The sequence below is a fragment of the Poecilia latipinna genome, unplaced genomic scaffold (assembly GCF_001443285.1).
Source record: "Poecilia latipinna isolate Pla-1442-1.1 unplaced genomic scaffold, P_latipinna-1.0 Scaffold86, whole genome shotgun sequence".
NCBI classification, from domain to species: Eukaryota; Metazoa; Chordata; class Actinopteri; order Cyprinodontiformes; family Poeciliidae; genus Poecilia; species Poecilia latipinna.
This window is the reverse complement of record NW_015112702.1, coordinates 418932-441792: the sequence shown is the minus strand read 5'-3', so window position 1 is coordinate 441792 and position 22861 is coordinate 418932. Positions and strand designations below refer to the sequence as shown.

General features: G+C 38.5%; 4 protein-coding genes and 1 long non-coding RNA gene across 6 annotated transcripts; 1 reads left to right on the top strand and 4 right to left on the bottom strand.

Annotated features, from left to right (window-relative positions):
• The first annotated feature begins 3410 nt into the window (after nucleotides 1–3410).
• LOC106939795 (hairy/enhancer-of-split related with YRPW motif protein 1-like) lies at nucleotides 3411–5731 on the top strand. Its single transcript, XM_015022340.1, has 5 exons — nucleotides 3411–3864; nucleotides 4053–4128; nucleotides 4299–4382; nucleotides 4517–4598; nucleotides 4701–5731. The coding sequence occupies exons 1-5, from the start codon at nucleotides 3692–3694 to the stop codon at nucleotides 5306–5308; spliced, it is 1023 nt and encodes a 340-aa protein (XP_014877826.1). The 5' UTR covers nucleotides 3411–3691; the 3' UTR covers nucleotides 5309–5731.
• Nucleotides 5732–8466: 2735 nt separating this feature from the next.
• stmn2a (stathmin 2a) lies at nucleotides 8467–12766 on the bottom strand. The gene is given in 6 exon segments (XM_015022374.1): nucleotides 8467–9146; nucleotides 9254–9445; nucleotides 9528–9700; nucleotides 9856–9951; nucleotides 12542–12592; nucleotides 12595–12766. Coding segments are annotated over 6 exon segments (732 nt in total). The 5' UTR covers nucleotides 12752–12766; the 3' UTR covers nucleotides 8467–9083.
• On the bottom strand, nucleotides 8467–17690 carry LOC106939834 (uncharacterized). The gene is made up of 2 exons (XR_001422926.1): nucleotides 17458–17690; nucleotides 8467–8660 (listed from the first exon to the last, which is right to left on the bottom strand). It is a non-coding gene; the product is annotated as an uncharacterized LOC106939834 (long non-coding RNA).
• On the bottom strand, nucleotides 13679–18227 carry upp1 (uridine phosphorylase 1). 2 transcript variants are annotated; one of them, XM_015022359.1, is made up of 8 exons: nucleotides 17766–18227; nucleotides 17367–17445; nucleotides 16682–16793; nucleotides 16274–16432; nucleotides 16049–16163; nucleotides 15062–15271; nucleotides 14807–14953; nucleotides 13679–14674 (listed from the first exon to the last, which is right to left on the bottom strand). In XM_015022359.1, exons 2-8 carry the CDS (start codon nucleotides 17408–17410, stop codon nucleotides 14523–14525), a joined length of 939 nt encoding a protein of 312 aa, XP_014877845.1. In that variant the 5' UTR covers nucleotides 17411–17445; nucleotides 17766–18227; the 3' UTR covers nucleotides 13679–14522. The 2 variants fall into 2 exon arrangements, with proteins under 2 accessions (XP_014877845.1, XP_014877836.1); XM_015022350.1 differs by having other exon boundaries at nucleotides 17697–18226.
• Nucleotides 18228–18565: 338 nt separating this feature from the next.
• Nucleotides 18566–22670, bottom strand: gra (granulito). Its single transcript, XM_015022385.1, has 7 exons — nucleotides 22307–22670; nucleotides 20918–21000; nucleotides 20796–20845; nucleotides 20514–20571; nucleotides 20285–20394; nucleotides 20138–20200; nucleotides 18566–18964 (listed from the first exon to the last, which is right to left on the bottom strand). Exons 2-6 carry the CDS (start codon nucleotides 20997–20999, stop codon nucleotides 20138–20140), a joined length of 363 nt encoding a protein of 120 aa, XP_014877871.1. The 5' UTR covers nucleotide 21000; nucleotides 22307–22670; the 3' UTR covers nucleotides 18566–18964.
• Nucleotides 22671–22861: the final 191 nt, after the last annotated feature.

The following is a 22861-nucleotide window of genomic DNA, read 5'->3' as shown; positions in this document are numbered from 1 at the left end:
TTGCAGCTTCTAGATGAGCAAAGCTATATTAATACACATATACCCTACTGATACTCTATTGATATGCAAACTGTGTTCTTCCAGTGGGGACACAATGCATGGCCTTAAAAGTAAGCTGTCTTTCTCTGGACAGACATCATGCGCTGTCTCCTGCTGCGCTTATTTAGAAATCAGTCTTGTGATCTTCCTTCCCACCATTGTGAGCTTGCAAAAAGATGAATGGCACCAAGTAGCTAATTATAAGGCCTGTGTATCTCTGTGGGGTAAAATGACTGGCATATACTCCATTTAGTTTTTCTTCTTTGTAAAAAAAAAAAAAAAAAAAAAAAAGATTTTTCATCTTGTGATTTAAGCAGAGAGGTTAGTGGCAGCGTTCTAACCTGAGAGCTGACCATAGGGAAAAAAAAAACAACTGAATGAAACAAGAAACAAAACCCCATGCTAAACAAAGAAACAAGGAAGTCAACATATCCTTCTTGGCTTTACCTATCCAAAAAGCACAAATAGAAAGGATGCCAACAAAGGCAGGAAAGTAAAGAATGAGAAGGCGGGTGTATTGTGGTTGAACAGTGGGAATGGATCTCAGGCCTGGTCTGTTCTCTGCCCGATATAGAGCCTGGGTGCTGACTGGAATAAGGGGACAGGCAGGAAGCTGTGGCCCATAGGATAACATTGTTGTACAGGGGCTGTCTTGGAGACATTTCCCCAAGTCAGACGGCTTATTTAGGACCAACTTGGGTGGCATTTTCCCTTCCTTACATAATATCATACCTCTTGCGTGCAACAAAGTTCAGGCTTTTTCCTTCGCCAACTCCCCTGCACCATTCCTCAGCTGAATAAAACATGAACAAGGAAATTATCTCACATGCTCAAGTGCCTTCCTGACGGCCTCCCTTCCCCACAGCACCCACAAAACACAAACCCCACTGCAGCAGTTGTTGAGTGGCAGGTATAAGATGTCAAGATGGTGTGCACACAGGATGCGGGCCCGGCTGTGAGCGCCGCTGCTGCCGACTGCCACGACGGTTGACATAGTAAATCAATCCTGATGGGAGGGTGCGTAGGACAAGGCGGAGGGCGGGGGAGGAGGTTGGGGAAGCGAGGGCTAGGCCTCCGTCAGACACACTCAGCCAGCCAGGGAGAGACTGTCGACGGGCGGGAGAACACTCGCCGGGAAGAGCTCACACGGAGATTGAGTTACCACGGAATTAGATCGGGGTTGTGGGAAACAGCACCTCCAGAACACGCCCACACACTCTCATTCACGCAAACACACGTAAACACACACACAAACACGCACAGGCGCGCACACACACACACACACACACACACACACACAAAAGAGTCACCCAGGGAAACCTGAGGGAAGATTGAGGAAGGCAGCTGGGCACACGCCAGTTTCAAACAAATGCTTGCTTATACCTTTTAGCTTCCTGGCACACGGTCGGTTTTGGGAGCAGTTTCATCTACGAGCTGGTGCTAAATGAAGTGCAGCGGTCACCGGCCGCGCTGGCATGCTGCTGAGGGTTGTTCAACTTAAAGATAATCTAGAGAAATGTGGCAGTCATAGACAAACGAGATGAAACTGAACAGGTTCAAACAGAATCGGACCACTTATAATGTTCACCCTGACCTTCCTGAAGAAAAGGTTTTGATGCCAGAGGCCAAAGGTCAAGGTTTTGGGGGAAGCTAAATCATAATTAGTGACCTTAAGGAGCCAGAGGAATGCTGACGCTAATGTAGAGGACCTTGACAGTGAGGTGTGAATGGTTTGAGTACGCATAATGGAAACCACCTGAGAAATCCTGTCACAGTGGAGACCCATTACTATAATAAGATGATAAACAATATTAAAGTGATTCAAAACATCTTTAAGCTGTTATCTGTCACTCAACAAATGTCATGTATGTGAGATGATACAAGATCTGATAAAAAGGGATAGTTTGTCTGACTTGCTTTCTCAAACTCAACAAGATCTTTGATGTTTGAGATAGCTGAGTGCTACTTTATATATTTTATGAGTATAAAATATATAATTTTGAAGTATCTTCCAGTTAGGGTCAGTATGAATTTCTTTTTTTTATTATTTTTATTTCCAGATCTATTTTTTTTTTAAGTTGCCTGTCAATGTGACAAATGATTGAGCAGCACCAGCTTTTTTAATGTGTCCATCCACCCATAAATCCATCCATCTAATCTGTGGGCAACAAAAATTAAGGCTGGTGGAAAAAAAAACATTATTATAGTAATCGTAGTAATGACATTTGTTATATAAAAATGTATAGAGCATGTTAATAGACATAAGCAATCCAGATATACGCTCGCCATTGTTACAGTTCATTCATTATTCTTTGCTTCCTCATTTTAATACAATTTGACGTCTATTATCTTTGCAGGCCTTGATTTTTCGTGTTCAAATGAAAAGATCACACTGACAAATTATAATGAATAATCAGTATCCATCCTTCAATGCAGTCTGTGGTTTTTGCAGGTTCACGCCTGAGTTCAAAAACTCAGGAAAGTTTTATTACAGTGAGAAGGAGGAAGCCTACATGGTGGTGTGCCGTTACTGATCTTCTATTTGCAACATGTACAGAAGAACTGAGTCTTCTGTAACTGTCTGACTTAAAACAACAACAACAAAAAATATTATCTTGGTTCTGTACATTACATCTTCCTGGAAATGTAGTTTTCAGATGTTTACTCTGACAAAGTTTCTATATATATATATATTTTTTTTCTTTTTTAAATAATGACTGTCTTTGCATGATGTTATCTTCAAATGACGCGAGAGATGTGTGATGCTCATCATCGCCCTCACTTCATGCTGTACCTGACGTTATGGAAATATCTATGACCTGCTAAGAGCAGGAATTGTTGGTCTTGCAGCAGTTGTTCACGGGAATCAAGATCTCATCTGCACTTGTCTCGCCCCAGTGCATGAACTTAGCAACTGACCTGATGGAGCAGAAACAGCTGTGTCTCAACAAGGTAGTGGGTCTGTGAGACAGCCGGGGTGGAGGGCTGGGGGAGGGGGTGGGACTTCCACTGATGGACTGTGAGGTTCATAGCAGGAACCCTATAAGTGCAATATTTATTCTAATTATAAATGCATTATTGCTTCTGTTTGGAATAGAATAGAATAGAATAGAATAGAATAGAATAGAATAGAATAGAAAGTTAAAGTAAGTGAGAGCACACAAAAAGAAAAAACAGAAAAATAAGAGACTGTGCAGTAAGGACAAATTCACAATTAAAAAAACTGTACAGTTACTAAAATATACTCAGGTATATGTAGGTATATGTGCAACTGAACAGAATAATTTAAAGAAATAAATGTGCTTGTTTTAGAAAATATATAAAAAAAATGTCATAAAGAAAAGAACAAATTATAGATTCAGCTTCAGCGTTTTGAAAATCTAAAAAAAAAAAGCTGAAAAAGAAACTTTAACAAGAAGACTTTCACTGAGGCTCATCTGTTAGCTACTAACAGAAAATAAAGAACAAATGCTACTCTCTTCAAACCTTTCCAGTCATACATATAGCGTTTATTTCTTAAACGAACACGTCATTTTGGTGTCAGCTTTAGTTCGAGCTCGCTAACGAGTCCAGTTCGGACCACTCCCACCTCAATCTTTAGGCCCCGCCCCCTTCCCGCGGTGTGAAAGTCACCCCAGCAGAAGCAGATCTGATGTTCAAACTGTTGCTCGGACCCTGTGCGGCTGCAGCTCTCTGTGAAACTAAACGCGCCTTCATCCGTGTGAGCCTGGACATCAGAATGAAGCGAAGCCTCAACTACAGCTCATCAGACAGCGAGCTGGATGACAATGTGGAGGTGGAGAAGGACAGTGGCGACGAAAATGGGTAGGGTTTTATTTTTTTTTTTTCACAATAACTATACATGATAGATTATATGTTATATCTTAGAATTTAGATTGTATATATTATATTTTATATCCTTTTTAGATTAAAGATATATTGTGCCTACAAGTCATGTCATGTTTTACGATGATTTAAAAAAAAAAAAAAATTGAGACATATTTTCCTTTCAGTCAAGCTGATTCTCCAGGATCGATGTCACCCTCCACCACCACTACACAAGTTCAAGCAAGAAAAAGGCGCAGAGGGGTATGCAAACATCTAGCACTGACTTTTTTAAACCTCAGTTCTTTTTTTCCCCCTTCCTCTATTCACAATTATTATTGTATCCATTTTAATTCATTTTATATATTGATATTTTTCAACCTATTTTCTGAGGGAATGTTGATATGTCTTTATATTGAAATGTTTACAAATAGATAATAGAGAAAAGAAGACGTGACCGGATCAATAATAGCCTGTCAGAGCTGAGAAGACTGGTACCAAGTGCTTTTGAGAAGCAGGTGAATTACTCTTCTCCTCATTACAATCCTGAACCCACACATTTGGTTTTGCTTTTTTTTTTTTTTATGCAGATTATAGCCAAATTCAGTTGAAATTTGTGTAAAGTCACAATATTCATCTTCCTGCTTTTCAGGGATCAGCTAAATTGGAAAAAGCAGAAATTCTGCAGATGACAGTGGACCACCTGAAGATGCTTCATGCATCTGGAGGAAAAGGTGAATAACCCTCAGACGTCATAATGCAAGCCAGAACTTTCTGCTGTAGGTTGGACATTCCTGTTGTCTTACCTGACAGGGTCCTGTTGTCTTGCCTCACAGGTTACTTTGAGGCTCATGCTCTTGCTAAGGATTACCGCAGTCTGGGCTTCAGGGAGTGTCTGGCAGAGACGGCCCGTTACCTGAGCATCATCGAGGGCCGGGACAGCACAGACTCCCTGCGGGTCCGCTTGGTGTCCCACCTCAGCAACTACGCCTCCCAGAGGGAGGTTCACACTGGACTGGAGCACTTTGCTTGGGGCTCGGCGTATGGAACAGCCCCGTCCCCTCTCCCCCACCATCTTCTTCTGCAGCACCCTCAGGGCAGGACACCTGCGCCCAGAACAAACAGCAGTCCACCCTCTTCCTGCTCCTCTTCTTCTTCCTCATCCTCCTCATCCGGTGAGGCTTCTGGAGCGTCCAGACTCAGCATGCTGTCCCCCACGGAGTCTCTCAGGGTGCCTCCCAACGGCTCCTTAGCCCTCAGTCTACCTGTGCCGACATCTAAGTTGTCCCCACCTCTCGTCTCGTCTCTCTCCTCGCTTTCGGCCTTCCCCCTCTCCTTTGGGGCCTTTCCTCTCATCTCCCCGACGGCCATCGGTACAGTGAGTCCCACCTCCACCATGTCGAAGCCTTACAGGCCGTGGGGCATGGAGATTGGGGCATTCTGACGCTGAGCACTGGACTCAAGGCAACAGCTGAGCTGTGCCCACCATCACCGACAAATCCTGCTTCAACCGTTCATATAGCAATAAACTAAAGAAAAATAAATCAAAATCATTTTATTTTGCTTAGAAATAAGTTTGGGAAGTTGCAGGTGGACGTAATGCCCTTTTAGAATTTTATTTACTTAAAAGGTGATGTGTTATTAAAAGGCTTAATTTAGGTAGTCTTTTCGCCTCCAGGTTGAGGACTGATGTAAAAAGATGAATGAGCCATGATAGATTGATTGTAGAAGAATTGTACAGATACAATTAAAAAACTGCAAACTGGCGACCACCAAGGTTGGACACAGGAGGATATGGGCCCCTGGGCTAGAGTTTTGGTGCCCACTCAATTTGCTTTTACCTATGCAAGTTATAAGTAAATGTCACGAAAACGGTTTGTCCAAACCACTAAATAAAAAGAAACGAAAGTTTCTTTTAAACAAATAATAACTTTGCCATCTATTGGTAACAGTGAGACAAAAACATTATATCTATATGCCAGTCCTCTCTGTGGCTTTTTAACCAAGTCTCTCTGAAATACACCAAAAACAAAGGAGGCCTAGGAGACGTGCTTAAGGTTTGCTGCTGTTGCACCTGAAGAGTTTGGGGTTAGCTAGATTAAAAATGGGCCTCTGACATCATTATTTACAAATAGTTGTATAGTGGTGTTTAACATGAAAATCTTGGCTTATAATTTTCCTTTGAATGCCTGCAAAACATGTGTTTACCAGACCTCCATTCACTGAAAGATAAAAGTTTGAGGTGAACAACAACTTAAGTCACTGCCCCAGTTAGTCTGGCCCAGTTGACTACAGATGTCTACATTTTAAATTTCTTTAATTTGTTCTGTTTTATTTAGCAATATTGCAGCTATGTGCAAAAACATAAATTTAATGTTGAACGGACTGCATTTAGAAAACACGTGTCTTGAAACTTAAAAATGATTGTTTATGTATCGGTTACACTTTTTTTTTTTCTTTTACAAATAAAGTGGGTCCAAAACACATTTCTGGCATTTTTCTGTTTTGTTTAATCCTCAACATTTTTGAATAAACTTATTGCTTTGAGAAATCTAATTATAAGCTTCTTCCCTAATCAATATTTGTGCTGCAGGTGTATTATGGCAGCAGCACCATGGAAGTTCATTAAAAGTTAATAAGATCCAGGTTATTAACTGGAAAGCAGGTCCTTTGCCATGTGCCAGGTTTGAGTAACAGAATCCAAAAGCATTGTTGCCCTTATGAATACCCAGGAAATCATTAAGAGCCAGAGGAAATCCTTTACAATGTTACCCTGACCTCACCAGCCTGGGCTGGTCTGGAACGGAGACAATAGTGTGAACAGGATGGGGACATTGGTGGAGAAAGAGTTATTAAGTATCACCAACGAAGAAGCAGATGGTCTCATAAATCACATCTTGACTCAAATGGGTTGTTTCTTGTTTGGTTTCTATAAATTGAGATTTTTAGAGGTTCATTCTTTTAGTGAGGCAGTTTTATCCTTCTAGAGCACCCAAGGGGTAAAATGTGTTCTTAATTTGTTGTCTGTAGACTAAAGCCACACACTCATCTAAAATATATCAACGTCACTTAATTTACCATCTTCTGATAAGCAAATCTGTAGGTTGAAAACAAGGTCACGACGAAAGCCTAGGTGTTTATTTGTTTCCTTCTTTTTTAAATAAAACAGTGATCTGCTTTGCAAATTGAGGCTAAAGTCGGATGCTGCCACCTGTTGGTAGAAGATCACTCTTACACTAATGGATTTTGAACAGGTGACACTTTTTGTGGAAACATGAAAAAGTTGTGCAAGCCAGGGCTAGTTCAATGGTTTCAGGTCAACCTATTATTATTATTATTATTATTATTATTAAACATTTAAAAAACAAGTATGTCTTTATCTTTCATTGATTATTTTTCTGTACTATAAAGACAATGTAAACTTTTTCTTATAATTAATTTGCAATCAACAATCATTGTTGCTTCTTTATGTTTGTGATGAAATGTGTTCATTAGGAGTGTTAGGAACTCACCATTCAGATCGATTTTGAATTGTTTTTGGCCAATCGTAAAACCAATCAGATTAATAGAGTTTATCAGTGTGTTTGCTTGTAAAACATTTAGAAATAAAAATTTGGTTTCTATAAATAGAAAACGCAAATTCCAAGCATGATGTACAGCTATATTGGTTTCTTACCATTGAAAACATTCATATGGTCTACTGGAAATGTATTACTTAGACTGAATGAAATGAAATGGAAAAATGTTTTTTTGCAGACTGCAGTTCTCAAGGTGTGTAGATAACTGGTTCTTTTATTTGGCAGTTTACAATTCCCCTTGTGTTTTATTACAGAAACGTAATAGATGGTGCATGCCATGTTCACAGAACTCCCAAACCTTTATTCAGCAAAGCTTTCACAGAGAAAAATATGAAGAGGAAAAAAACACAAGCAGCAGACTACGCAGGCAGATATCAGTGGTATTCTGAAGGTTAAAAAGAGACTACTTCAGTGTGCTGTATGTAAAGCTTCTTGCATCCATTATCTACCTAAACCTCTATGGAGAAAAGATGCTAATGATGCCTAGTCGCCCACACAGACATACTTTAGGTTCACACTATCAAACATCAAGATGGGAGCAACAGCACATTCCACTGTCCAAGACACTGTGTATGACACCAGTTTGGTCTCATAACATTCATTCATTTTGTGAGACTCATCTCCAGAGATCCTAGGAGAGCTATTTATTTGGCAAATGACTGGTTGAAAAAAGGTGTGAATATGCAGATGTACAGTTACTCCCTTTAGGCAAATACATTCCTAACAACAATACAATTCATCTCAGAGGAAGTGGTCTGAATCTATGGGTGTCGAGCATGAGTAGGCGGCATGGGGGAGATAACAGATGCACCCAAACCAGATTTGCAGCGTACATATCGACTGTCACTCTTCACGAAACATACAAATATTTTATCAACATCATCGTCGTCATTGTCATGACATCATCAGAAAACACTGAAAATCCTCCATCTTCTGCCAACTCCCAACACTGAGGCCTTTCATATGATTAGAGTTGTGGCGTAAAACTTGAAGAACATAAACAGTCACAAACAAAAAGATAGAGAGCTAGCTAGCTAGATAAATAAATAAAATGTTGGCTATCAAGAAAGATTGATAAGTAGCTTTCTATCTATTTATCTAACTAGCTAGCTTGATAACATGTTGGCTATCAAGAAATTTAGCTAACTAGCTTTCGGTCTATTTATCTAGCTAGCTAGCAAGACAGCTAGACACACAGAGAGAGAGAGAGAGAGAGCGCTATCTGGCTAGCTAGCTAAACAGATAGCTAACCCGCTATATATCTAATTTCTATCTAGTATCTAGATAGATAGATAGATAGATAGATAGATAGATAGATAGATAGATAGATAGATAGATAGATAGATAGATAGATAGATAGATAGATAGATAGATAGAGTATTTACAAAATAAAAGTCATATGGTTGCACTTTCGCTAAATCAACAAATCTATTCAGTTGTAAAAGGAGATTCATAGATGTCTGTATCACTGATAATAAGGGTTGTGGATAGTTGTGACAAGGTGTGCAGTGCTGTGGTGGTGAGTTTCTTGAGCCTCTCAGCCTTCACGGCAGAGTGTCTGTTTTGGAGAGGTTGAGGGCAGGGATGGATGGATGGATGGATGGATGGTTCGACAGACGGACCACAGGAATTGTGTGAAGCTCATGCTAGCTGCTCTTCCCTCAGCAGCTCTTTGTTCCTGCGCACAGCCGCGGCATGCTTCTCCTGAACACAGGGACACACATAGAGACAATGATTAGTTTGAAAATTCTAAAACCCAGACTGCAACACTGATTCCCACTGATAAATGCCTGAGTTTTTGCCACTCTGACCTTCTCCTGTAGGCGCTCCATCATGGCTGCCAGCTGGGCCTCGCGATTCTCCTTAATCTGCTCCATCTTCATCTGGAGCTTTTCCTCGGCCATCTTGCTAAAGTTGCTGTTCTCCTCCATGGCCTTTAGCAACACGTCCCTTTCATGCTCCCGCTTTTCTGCCAAAGCCTTCAGCACCTGAGACTCTTGGTACTAAGAAAAAACACATCATGTTATTCATTTTGAAAAGCCTCTGCTATTTAGAACCCAAAGGTGATGGTCAGAAAGAAAATACCTTTCTTCGCTCTTCAGCTGCCTCCAGTTTCTTCTCAATCTCCTCCAGGGAGAGATCCCTCTTTGGAGGAGAGGGAAGGTTGTGGGCAATGTCTGACACCGGAGACTGGGGCTTGAGAATTACCTCAAAGGCTTGCCCTGAGGCCCGTTTGTCTATAGGTTTAACCTCCATGTCTGTAAATCAGACAAATACAATGAGAGTGCTAAAGAAATCCATTAACATACCAGTTGATTAATTACTAATGCCTCTTCTTCCAGGGAAGAGAAAACATCCATTAGGGACCATTTGTTTGGTTGTAAAGAAAATCAATTTTTCAGATCCTTCATACCTTCAAACTCACAAATGAGCTTGTTGCGAGTCTCTGGGTAGAAGCAGGAACAGATGAGGGAGAGGACGGACAACTCCTTCATCTTCTCTTTGTATGCTGTTGGGAAATTAAAAAAAAAAATCTAATCAGGTTAAACAATACACAACGAAGGTGCTTGCTCAATAATTAATCCTGAAATTAATACAAATAGTTGGCAAACAGAGGTTGCTCAATAAACCATATAATGTTAATAAAGCATTTATAGCCCTTGAATTTTCCCACATTTTGTCCTGGTAGAATCCCAACATGTAATCTATTTGGATGCCATGCAATACTCCAGCAAATGCACCCTTGTGCTTAGTTCCCCAAGAGTCTGAAATAAGCTGTTTCACGGTTGCTCTGGTTGTTCGTTTAAGGTTGCTGTCCTACTGGTAAAAGGTAAGCCTCTGTTTCAGCATTGGTGTACAGTATTTAGAGTAATCTGCATTGTTTTCTGTCATACTTGTAGGCTAAAAGTAATCTTAGAGCATTTTATTGGGATTCAATGCGGCATAATCATGAAGTGAAAAAAAAAAAAACGTCACATGATTTGACTTTCCTCTAGATGCTTACTGTGCCTTGGGTGGTTTTGTGGCAAACTGAAAATGGGATATTTATGGCTATTATTACTTCTGCTTATAGGCCAGATTTGTTGAGTGCAGTGCAGTTGTACTGTTAATGGATTTTTCCACCTGAGCTAAGGATTTCAGCATCTCCTCCAAGAGTAATTGATTCAATTAATCTTTACCTGACTTGTCAGATGGACTGTCATATCTTGGCAGATTTGCATTTGTAAAATACCTTTTCTATTCTCTAGATGAGAAATTGAATAGTGCTGTTGAAGTTTAAGGTTTGGGTTATTGTTTTCTAACCTGATTCTGCTTTAAACTTCACCACAATATTATCCATGTCATGTCTGCTGTATTCCTTCACCAGCATGATGTTGTTGTTTACTAATGTTCTCTAAAACAATCTCTGAATTCTTCACATAAAAGCTGAATTTATACTGATATTAAATAACATAAAGGTGGACATCACTTCCTAACATAGTGATTTTTTTTATTACTTTTATAATAATTTGGGGGCATAAAATTAAAGGGCATTGGACACAATTTCACAACTCACTCTTAAAATTTTTATTTGTCTTTAAATGAGTGTATTCTTTTCCTTCTACTTAATATTTCATGTTCCTCTATAATGTAAAACTGGAATAAGCTCATTAAAAATGTGTTCATACTGTAAGAGAATAGGTGAAAGTTCAAAGGGTATGAATAATTTTGCGAGGTATTTTATCATTTCACTATTACAGAATCAATAACGCATTTCAAGTCTTAAAGGTATGGAAGCATTGTGTTCCTCCATTAATAATTGAAGAATAATTGATGTATCCAGTCTGATGTGGTCACCATACATTTCTTAAAAGAAGCCAGCCATAAACACAAAATCCCATTTGAATCTAGCAAACTGGGCCTGCATGTAAGTTCATCCAGTTTCCTTGTTAAATCTTTGTTCCAAAGTCTCCCGCAAGCTTATTTTGTTATCGAGACAGCAAGAACCGGCTGATTAATGATCTGCACTCCATTTGTTTTAATTCTTTACATCTTTGTGAAAGTGCCCACCTAGGTCCTCAGAGAGGACAACAGGGCTGCTGAGCCTTCTGTTCCAAAGGCCGGCGCGTGAAGCTGCTCTTTTGCTGCAGGGCAGGCCTGCCTCCCACCTTACAATACACTTATCTGCTTTAGGATGCTCTCCATAACAAGGCATACAAACACACACAAAACCATCGAAATGGAATGATTAGATCAGGATATTGCTTTGTAAAACACTCTAATTAAAACAAAAACTGCTGAGCGATTTGTCTCTGTGGCAAACTAATGTGGGAATATACACCCAATAACAAAAGCTGTAGTGTTTTAGTTTAAATCCCCAACTATTATCATCATTGATGAATATATAAATAGTTCCTTTCTCACATTCCATACATGCCACCAGCCGGAGATCCATCCTGGACTTTGAGGAAATAAGACAAGCTAAAGAATGAAAAGGCTCAGTTCTCATCACGTTATTTAAAATATATATATATAACTACATAAACTTGAAGAATTACATCTCTATGCAAGCTTGGTCATAATAAAAGTCATGTAGAAAGAAGCCAGTGCGGGATAAATATGACTGTTTTGCTGTCGGCTCAATGATCGGCCGCTTAGCATCTTGGGTGGGGTCCGTCTGCATTATGCTGCATGTTGGGGGGCCGCTGTGGCATGAAGCGGCGCAGGTGCAGCACTGCGAATAAAGCTGTTTTAACAATTCCGATCAGATTATTTCCATTATGTGCTGCATTATGTGAAATGAAAATATTATCAATGCAACAATCCAACAAACGTTTCAGACAATGAAGGATTCTGGCCTTGTAAGCCCATTCTTGCATTTGCAGATTTCAACTGAGGCAACACACTCGAGTTCAGTAGAAGAGATCCGTGCTTAAAAATTTTTTTTTTTTTTTTTTTTTTTTTATCCTTTACAATATAACGCCAGACGGTATGCTGCGCCTTTCTGGTAACGGAAAGGATGCACCTGTCATGAGTCTATCCATCCATCATCCATCCATCATCCATCCATCCATCCATCCTCCCGTCTTTTCAGAAAGGACCAGTCTGAACACACTTACCGGTTACAGTTTTAGCCATGACTGATGTATTTCTCCGCAGAGGATGCTGAAGCTCTGTTCCGATGAACCGTGATGCTGCTTAAGGCACTGAGTCAGCGAATAGACCGGGCTTGGACTGGGAAGCGGAGAGCAAGAGGAACGCGCACAGGAACGCGCATTCAGACCCTCCTCTTGCCTATGACGCGCACGGCGGGTACCAGCATCCACCATGAGCTGCAGCCTTCAGCCTAACGAGCTTGAGTCAGTGAATCAGGAAAGAGGTGATTCAAAACCTGACCCAAATAGGAAATGTTTACAAAGACTTGCATGATTCTACCACCATGTTGTCCCACCTGACCTGTGAATCTGTGTCCCTCTTCCAAAGTAACAATGGGTGCCATGGGTTACCTCATTGGTTGCTTCTTTGATGAATGTTCTCCTTGTTTGACCTACAAGCGTAGCTTAAACATGTCTTGCCAAGTTTGCAGATGTGAAAGTATCTTCATTTTCAGATGATGGATTGATCAGCTCTCTTAATACTGATTTATCACAAAAAAATCAAGATGCAATGAAATTTGAGTTTTATAACATGAGAAAAAGAAATAAAAAATGAAGATTATTTTTCCACAGCACTTTAAATACACTTTTGTTTTAAGTCAAGCTTGATATATGCATAATTATTATAACACAGCTAAAAAAAAAAAGGGAAGCCATGGGAATAATTTACATAGTAGGTGATCTTCAAAGATAAGATGTATTTTGAGTGGTATAAAGGAAAAATGCCAATGATCTGATAAAATCATGCTCTGGAGCACTGATCTTTCATTACCTGCCAATACTTTTAACTGATGTAGCAACAAACATATTGTGACACATATAAAGAACACACAAGTAATGCCACACTGCAAGGACAACTGTTTTAATTTATACACACACACACACACACACACACACACTATATATATATATATATATATATATATATATATATATATATATATATATATATACATAAATCTATATACTACATGCAGCTTTTTTAGCACAAGTAGTTATTTCAAGTCATGAAAAGTTACATCTGTGTAATGTTGAGTTATATATAGACAATAACACAGCCAGAGATTATGAACAATAAACAGTCCAGACAAGATACAAGCATTTTGGTTAATTTAAATTAAACAACATGGGACAAAATATCTGATATCTGTATCATTACTTTGACACTTAAGTATTTAGGTAAAACCATTAAAAGATATTATATATTATGTTAAAGCACAGGTGGAGTTCAAGTTTTAAGGATCCAGAACTTAAATACATAAAAGTGCCTTAAATCAAAGATCATTAAAAACTTTAGCATCTAAATCCATTCAATATTCAGTTAAATCAAATTCAAAACTAAGACAAAGGCTAAATAGTAAAACAGTGCATGTGTGTCCCCTTAATACCAAACCACCAACAATGTATGAATACAAGGCATAATGTAAAAGGGGATGTATTCTGTATAAATTGACTTTGAGCTTTATTTCAAATGACATCCAAAGTAAACCATGAGTGTTGCTTTGATTCTTTCACACATGTTTGATAAATCCTTGAATGGCAGCCATGTGGGGTTGCCTAAATGACGGGTCTCTGGAAAAAAAACTACTTCTGGTAAAAAACATTGTTAAAGGCTTAATGGGGAAAAGTTGTTGTCATGACTTGCTGAAGGCAGAATGCCGGAGAGAGTAGAAACTTCTCTTAAAAGAGACAATTTCAAGGTGTTAATTTGGGGAGTCAAATTTCTTTTAAGCCTTGCTTGACATATACATCATTTACGACTAAAGGTTGCATTGATATAAAATGGCACATAGCGGAAAGTACATAACATTGCCCCTTCAAAAACGGATTTATGTGAAGACATATCAACTACAACAGCAGCTTAAATCTACTGTTGTAGATAATTTTCAGTGCTTGGTCATTTATAACCTATATGATACTCAGACAAAATGTTCACTCTTAACATTCATCTGTTCTCCGCCTTGGCCTTTAGCTGCTGCTTAATGTAGGAGCCAACCAGTATTTGAGGACGAAGCTGATAATTGTTAAGAACTTCATGAGAGCTGCTGAGCTGATCTCCTTTCAGCCGATCCAACAGTGTGACGCAGACAACAGCCGCTGCACAAAACAAATACGAGAAACATGCAAGACAGTTAACAGAGGATCACATAAAATGTTCCTTTGAGTCGGTGACACTTTTGGCAGTTATGTTATGATAGTGTTGTCATGCTTTTTTTTTTTTTCCTTTACCTCGCAGACCACTAAGTTTGCACATAGCAGCAAAAACGGATGATTCCATCTCGATGTTGCAGACTTCCGCCTCTTTGGCTTTTAGGAGGTATTCCTGTTTGTCTGCCTCTGTGTAGGAGCAGAAGGCGCCATCCAGGCGGGCTTGACCTTTGGATTTTATGTGACAGAGACAAGGGAAAGAAAAGAAATGGAAACACTGTAAGTGTACTGCAAGGGAAAGAATATGTTAAACCATCAGCACGTTAGAGTACACACCTTCATAAAAATCCAGCGTGCACATGGTGTTACCGATGACCGTCTCAAACTGGTTAAGCCCTTTGCTGCACTGCAACAGCTCCTGGGCCAGGCTTTGGTCCAGATCAGTGCTGCGCACCACCGTCTTTCCCAGGATCACCTGCTCAAACTTAGGCTGGAAAGTGGCATCCACTGACTGTTTGGTAACAACAACCGTGCCAGGCTCAAGTCCTGAAAAACAAAACAAATTTGCAAGTGAGAAAAATAAACTGTTGCATAATCTGTCAAAAAAAAAAAAATACACTGCTGACCTTTAACATCCAATGATCTAAAATATGAAATATATTTTGAGTGATTTTATGGTTTTGATTCCGGGATTCCGGTCTACACTACACAAAACCCTGATTTGACAATCCCATTTAGTGTTTTTTTCTAAATATCTAGAGAAAAGTGCTATTTTTAAATCTTTAGGTTTCCATGCCGGCTGTGTCATGAAAATAATTAAGAACAGAAACGCAAAAAATTAGTAATACCTTGTTTAATTTTTAAATAATTAAAAGTCCATAATCCCCTAACTACAAAATTACAAGCAGTGGATTGAGCAGCCCGACTCTGCACTAAAGTTGAACTCATCCTGACCTCCTTTATCAAACGTGTTGATCTTCCTGAAAACAAAGATCTCCCTTTTTAAATACTTATCAAACCCTTAAGCAATTTGTCAGCAAATGTGTCCATACCTAATTATCTTCTATTCAACATTGTAGGTAATTATTGCAAAACGTTTTTTTTATTGTCAGCTCTGAAAACAATCAGAACATGAAAAAGGCCGAAACGGTGAGACTGAAGTTTAAAAATGAAAATAGTTTTTCTCTTCTATTTTTTTTCCATTTCCTGTTTTTCTTATCACCGTCTTATTTTAAACAAGCCACTCCCACCAGCTCCACATTCTACCCAGTTGCATCACTTATCAAAAGAAAAAGATTTCACACAAAAAAAACACTAATGTACCTATTCCTCCTGATGTCCCTATGCGTATGATTGTAACATCGGTGCAACGGGCATGATGAAGAAGCTTTATGAGTTCGTGTAACATTATCGCAATAGATGGAATGCCCATGCCATGCTGTGAAGGACAAGCACAAACATGTCACACAAAAGTTAGTTAAATATAAACTAGACAGATGATGGAAACCTTAAAGGCAACAAGTCGAGCCGAGCCGTGTTCGTACATACACTGACAGAGAGAACAGGGCCGACTTTGTACATGGCGTAACGATCCGTCCCAGCGCAGATGTTGGGATACTCAGATTTGGGGTCTTCCATTGCGAGCTCAGCTGCAATGAACTCGGTGAATGACTTCATCCTCCATGGACTCCCTCCGACACACACAAACTAAAAGATGCATTTACACACAGAAGATTTTTGACAAAAATCAAACGTTACCATCAGATAATGTTGGGACATGACATGGTACTATGATTTAAAAATAAGCTCATTTACCAAAAACAAAACATTGAGTTACACGTCAAGGATCACAGTGAATAATTGCAACACTGATCATGTCAGTGAAACCAACTTTATACAGTGTAGAGGAAAAGTTTAAATCACTACGACTATAAAAAAGGTATTAAAATTCCTTACTTTGACATCACCAAACATGGCTGGTAGGTTATGACTTCCAGTTCCTAGACTGAAGTGATAGAGGATGTCATCTTTCAGAGCATCCAGATGTGGATTGTGTACATAAATGGGGCTAAGAGAGGCACAGAGGGCAGATATTAAACATGCAGGTTATTCAAACCAGGCTAAACCAATATCACTGTTACATATTCATAAATTAAATCTATTCTTAAAAGCTCAGTGGGTTTAACTCTGAATTAAATATGTGTATAAAGACTTAAAGCTAACACTTTGCTGCTAGACACAATGGCAGTCATACTTATAGAACAAAAGGAAATGAATGTACCACAGCTTCAGAAATAATGTTACACAATAGTAAATTGTAAATCCTAAGCAAAGGACCATGACATTGACACTGTAAAATAGTCCAACTTTGTTGTTAGAAAAGCTTCATTAGAATCAAAATACACAGAGGAGTTAATCTGTGTGAATGTGCTTACAGTGTAGATAAGCTACTGTTTATTACTGTAGCATTCACTTAAAAAAAAAATCCGTCCTTACTCTGTTGGGAAAGGTCATAGTCCTTATATCCTGTCACACCCAACAGTTTCCTAACTTACATTATGATTTGTTACAGTGAGCTTCTGCTTAAGCCAAAACCAAAAAAAATAATAACTGTCAGCAAATATTAAGGGTAAATCCTCACCTGCTGGACTGCTCCTTTTGCTTTTCCTTCTGGTCCATATCCATGGGGAAAAAAGCTGAGTTCAAACAGTAATGCTCAGCTACCGGTAGACATAGAGAGAGAGAGAGAAAAAAAACAGAAGACACCTTATTTTAACACCTGTCAGCAACGTGTTATAAGTTCGAACCAGCTGCTTGTTTTAAATTTTAAAAAATCGCCGGGGTCGGCGGAAGTCATATATTGGTTGTATTTTTTAATAACACTAACCGTCCTTGTAGTAAAGATTAAACATCCCGCACACACAGCATTTCATCGCGGAGGGTGAAAAGAATGAATAAACTTCATATTTACCTTCAGGATGAACTAACTGAACGGTTGGACGACGACAAGTACCAAATAATCAGCAAATAGGTATTGCACCTTGAACGGCTTATCTTCACAGCTGTTTCCTCCGATATGTAGAAATTAATTTCTGCCTCAACATCTGACGCCGCCGCAGCTGACACGAAATACCGGTGATGACGTACGAGATGCGTCACCTTAAACATTAGTCCTCATTGGCTGGGAAGTACTGGCTCTGTGTCACGTACAGAAGTGACAAACTACAAATGCGCAATAACCCTGTATTACAGAAATGTGCAAAGTGGAAAAGCCCCAAACAAGACTGTAAGACTTCTAATGAGTAATTCGTGGTGCAAGTTAATTCTGTTTTTGAGAAATAAAACTGAATAAAACACTGAAAAACGTCTTTTCTGTTATGGAGAAATTATTTCTATGAGAAATGATGACACTGAATAATAAAAGGTGGTCAAATATGCTGGAAATACAAACATAGGAGTTATTTAGCTAAACCAGATGGTTCAGCTTTAGATTTTTTTCCAGTTCAGCCATTTCCTTCAAGAGGAAATGGCTGAATAAACATCCCACAATCAAAGGGATTCCAATATATTCCGATGAGACTTTGTAATAATGTCCATAAACAAAATACTCCTCATATTCACTAACAGCCATCCTTGAAGGATCAGTTATTCCACTTATCTTAGGGTTGTTTTGCTTCAGAGGTGATGTTATAGACAAAGACTTCAGAGAACAGTCTATTATAATTTCAAAGGCAAAAGGGAAAAGCTTTCATGCATGCACAATCATTGACGTGCACAGACAACTTAAAAAGTGATACAAGTGTATACAACAAAGACAACACAAATAATTGATGCTGCACGTTTTAGGGGATTTTTTTGTGTTCTTTAATGGAAACAACAGTATTTTTGCATGTGTCGTACATATAGACAATATCAACGAATTACTTAATCCAATATTTTCTGCTGAATTACATGAAGTTCAAAAGCTACACTTTACATCAGGTCAGAAAGAAATATTGGCAAATTTGCCTTGCTGTTTCGAGCCTTTTTTTGAAACAGACAAGATAAAACAAACATTTCACACAGCAAAATGGCGTAAAAAAAAACAAACAAAAAAAAAACGTGAAAGTAACATGCCAACAGTAATGTTATAGGTTAAAATAAATTAAAGCAGAGAAGCAATCAACACGGTGCAAAACCTATTTGCTGTAAACATCACTTGTGCAAGTTTCTCAAGATGTGGGAGGCCTTGCTGCCATCCTAACAAAAGAGAAATGTGAAAAGTTTTTTTTTAAATCATTGCACAGCAAGATGATAATGTAAAAAAAAAAGTGCTGGCCAAACTCTAAAACAGTGTTACAATAATTATCTGCAAACCCAGATGATCAGAATCTAAGCCTAATGCAGAAAGCACATTTATTTAACCCCTTGTCTTTTAGATTGTCCAAATTATCCACTGCCATTTAAAATGCTGCTACTTCAATGTGAGCTTTCATGACACTACAATAGTGTCATGGAAAAAAAAACAAACAAAAAAAACATTCTAGCAGGACTCAGAGATTCGAGTGTGGTGTAGCTTATCATATAAAACTAATGGAGCAATGATCTTGCTGCCCTTCCAGATGAACGCAAATAGCGCCCCTTCTGGAGTTGATAAGAACTACATCTCTACTCTATTCCAAAGGCATATATAATGCTGATAAGGTACATGTTAATGTAATTGAGAAACACTGACTGACCACATAATTCAAGTTTGATTAGGGCTTTAGCTTCTTATCTGAATGAGAAACTATGTGCTTTTCTGGATGAGAATCTTCTAACATTTCTACACTGGATTCAAAACAGAAATGCCTCAAGTCATAATCAGGCACACAGCATGTTGACAATATTCCAGACTGTGCCCAGAAATATTGCACTATTTTTAGAAGACGATGCGATTTGGAAAATGACAGGCATTGCAATAAATTCAATGAATAACAGCCAACAAACATTCCAATACTGGTGTTACCCATGCTGATTTTATAACAATGACATATCAATGCATTGGTAGCCTGAATCGCATTTGATGTGACATAGCTGCACAACGCAGCACATAATTGAGAAAATGACCGGATTGGAGGGAGATTTTGTTTTGTTTTTTGTTTGTTCTCTGACTAGTGCTCTCCTTGCCAAACTGGTTATTAGAAGAACAGTCATGTCCTCGTAGGGTTAGAGTTGTGCCACCCTCTTTAGAAGTACAGATAATGAATGGATTTAACATTGCTTTGTTAGATGTGTGAAACTTGCAATATTGATTTACAACCTAGCTTTTCTTTGCATGTCTCCACAACCGTCTTGGCTGCTTTGGTCAGACCAATTTACATTAAGTGAAAGTTTTCCGTCAAAATTAATCTAAACATTAGCCATATTCTAAATCCTCCAACTCTTACTTACTCATACATCTTCTTTTACACCATTCCACTGTGTTACTCCCAGCTCTTGCTGGCCTGGATCCCTCTGTCAAAATAATGTATTAAAGATCTAAAACCTGCAATTAACGACGACAGGCATCAAGCTTTAAACTCGAGCTCGTCGACTTACTGCCTCGGGCAACACAATGGGGTGGTCCGGTAGGTATTCTGGCCTCTTCTTGGCTTCAGGGCAGCTGGCCAAACCAATTAAAAAGTCTCTCGTATAACATATTCTTTCTACTAAGACAAATGAAAACAAAATCTAATATTCAGACATCTTCTCTTTGAACCAAATTCAATGTCACAGGAGGAGGGAGCACAGTGTGAGAGCTGAGATGCATTAGCGTTTTGTTTCTTACCTTTTTTCTGTTTATGAAGGTTGAAAATCTTCAAGAACTGCTCTATGCCAACAGTACTCTGTCGAGTGCAAAGGTTAAGGAGTCAAGAGAATTTTTAATTTTAATGACAAAACAGGGTCTCTATTAGGAATACCTTTGAAACGTCAAGTAGACCATAGGTAAGTGACAAAAATAGCACAAAAAAAAAATAAAAAAAGGATCAACTTTTATATGCATTTTAACACATTCTAGTTTTATATCAATCCTGACATATGTTGCAACATTACACAATGTCTGTCTCACCTCCTGCTCCATCAAGGGCTGTTCACCTGCTGCAGCATTTATTTGTGGCTCTATAAATAAAGTGACAACCTGGTAAATTAAGGCAAACACTCTGATTTTCAGGTTGACACCTTGAAACTCACCAACATTAACATGGACGCAGCGGCGCAGGGGCCTCGCTGGCTCCAGGTGCCTCAGTAGGACTCTTCGACTTGATACCTCCATTCTGGTGTCAGTAAGTTTCAGATGTTTAAAACTTTCTACGTTAAAAACAACTTGTTTACAATTACTGCACTGAGAAGTGCAAAAATAGGTTAACAAATGTATGCTACCTTTGAAGACCATTCAAATAAGAGAAAAGCTATCCAAGCCAAGTTGGCTACAAACGTTTCTTAAACATTTTAGGGGTCATAAAAAATGTTTTTTGTGGCAGCTGTGAGATGGACATTTGTGTTTACTGGTTTCTTTTTTTTTCTTGAATAACTTTAAATCACAGCATGATGTGCTGGTTTTTCAGTTTTCTTCATTTTACATGAATAGGTAGTGACTACTGAATTTTACTTTGGCCTCACAAAAAAATGAGGTTAATAACAGCCAATTCATGATTTTACAGGGGGTCAGTTGGTTTTTCCACACAGGTTTGAATAGCAATTTGCCCCCTATTAACTTATTTTTCTAATTATCTGCTGATCTGAAATATGCAAATATCACAAAGGCAAAAACAAAAGACATTGGTCTTTTATTTTTTTTCACTGCGTGGTGCATTCTAATGGCTATAATAAAATAATCGAAACAATCCAAATATCTAGTATTATTTTAGATTTTTTTTGTTGCATAAGCACTTGAAAACTGTCAAAACACACATAAGATTTGTGAATTAAAATTGTTGTAACAATTTTGTCATTTTAAAACATTTTAACATTGGCAAGGAGAGAACATAGATGTGTTTTAAAATATCTATAGTCTGTTGTAATTTGTCACATGAATCCTCTGCTGAAGAAGGCTATTGTGAGGGTCATCATGAGTAATGTGCATTTTTCCAGCTATTTTAGTATATATTATGCAGTTTGCAACGTGTACTTGAATGCAACATAAAGTTACTGCAAATTTCTGCATATAGGGCCAAACGATAAAACCATGTGTCGGAGATAAGGGCAAAACAGTGGATATCGAAGTAAAATAATTTCTAAAAACAACTATTATCACAGTTTTTGCATTGCAGAAACACGCTTAAAAAAACTGAATCAGCGACGGCAAAATAACGGCAAAACGTCCCTGCTAGCAGTTGACTTCAACGTTTAGGTATCGGTGCGAATTTAACGGTCAAACTCGGGATTGTTTCAAATGGAGAAAAACAAATTGTTTCATATCCTGAAAAGTTTGTAACTCAGTTATTGTTAAATAATTTCAGGATTTCGGATTAGTTTCGTGGAATTGTTTTAAAAATTGAGAAACCGAACTGCACTGGAAGACCTAAAATAAGAACTGGTTATTTTGTATTATAAACAAGATAACTAATTTCAAACATTTACCTTTAACGTTGTGGACTTTTCCTGGCGTGGCTTTCCTCTTTTTCCCTCTTCTGCTTAAAGTGCCTACTCAGCTCACCGGCGTCATGCCTCCATGCTACTCAGGGACAAATTGCACTTCCGGTTTCTGACTTTCGCAATAAAAGCTTAACGTCCGGTGCGTTCGAGGTGTCTTTTAAAATCGAAATTTCATACAGCCGAGAAGCAAAAAGATGACAGAACGCGTTGACCTGGGTTCCGAGTTAAAAAATAGTAACTGGTATTTTAGTTCAAGTCGTGAAAGTAGGAAAAATAAAATTGTTTTTCTGAGGTTTTTAGTGTCACTAAATAATTAGCACATACAGTGTATGTTTTGGTGATAATCCCAAGTATACTTAAATGTACTGAATTAAACTCAAAAGAGCAAGCATTACAACAAACGTGTCTGTATGTGTTCATTGAAAGTAAACATTTGCCTTCAGAACATAACATTTCCCAGTTTAAGATTAAGAGCATATTTTTAAAGGAGAAAAACCAAGCAGCCGCTCCAAGAAATCCTTAGACCCATTTAAGATATTT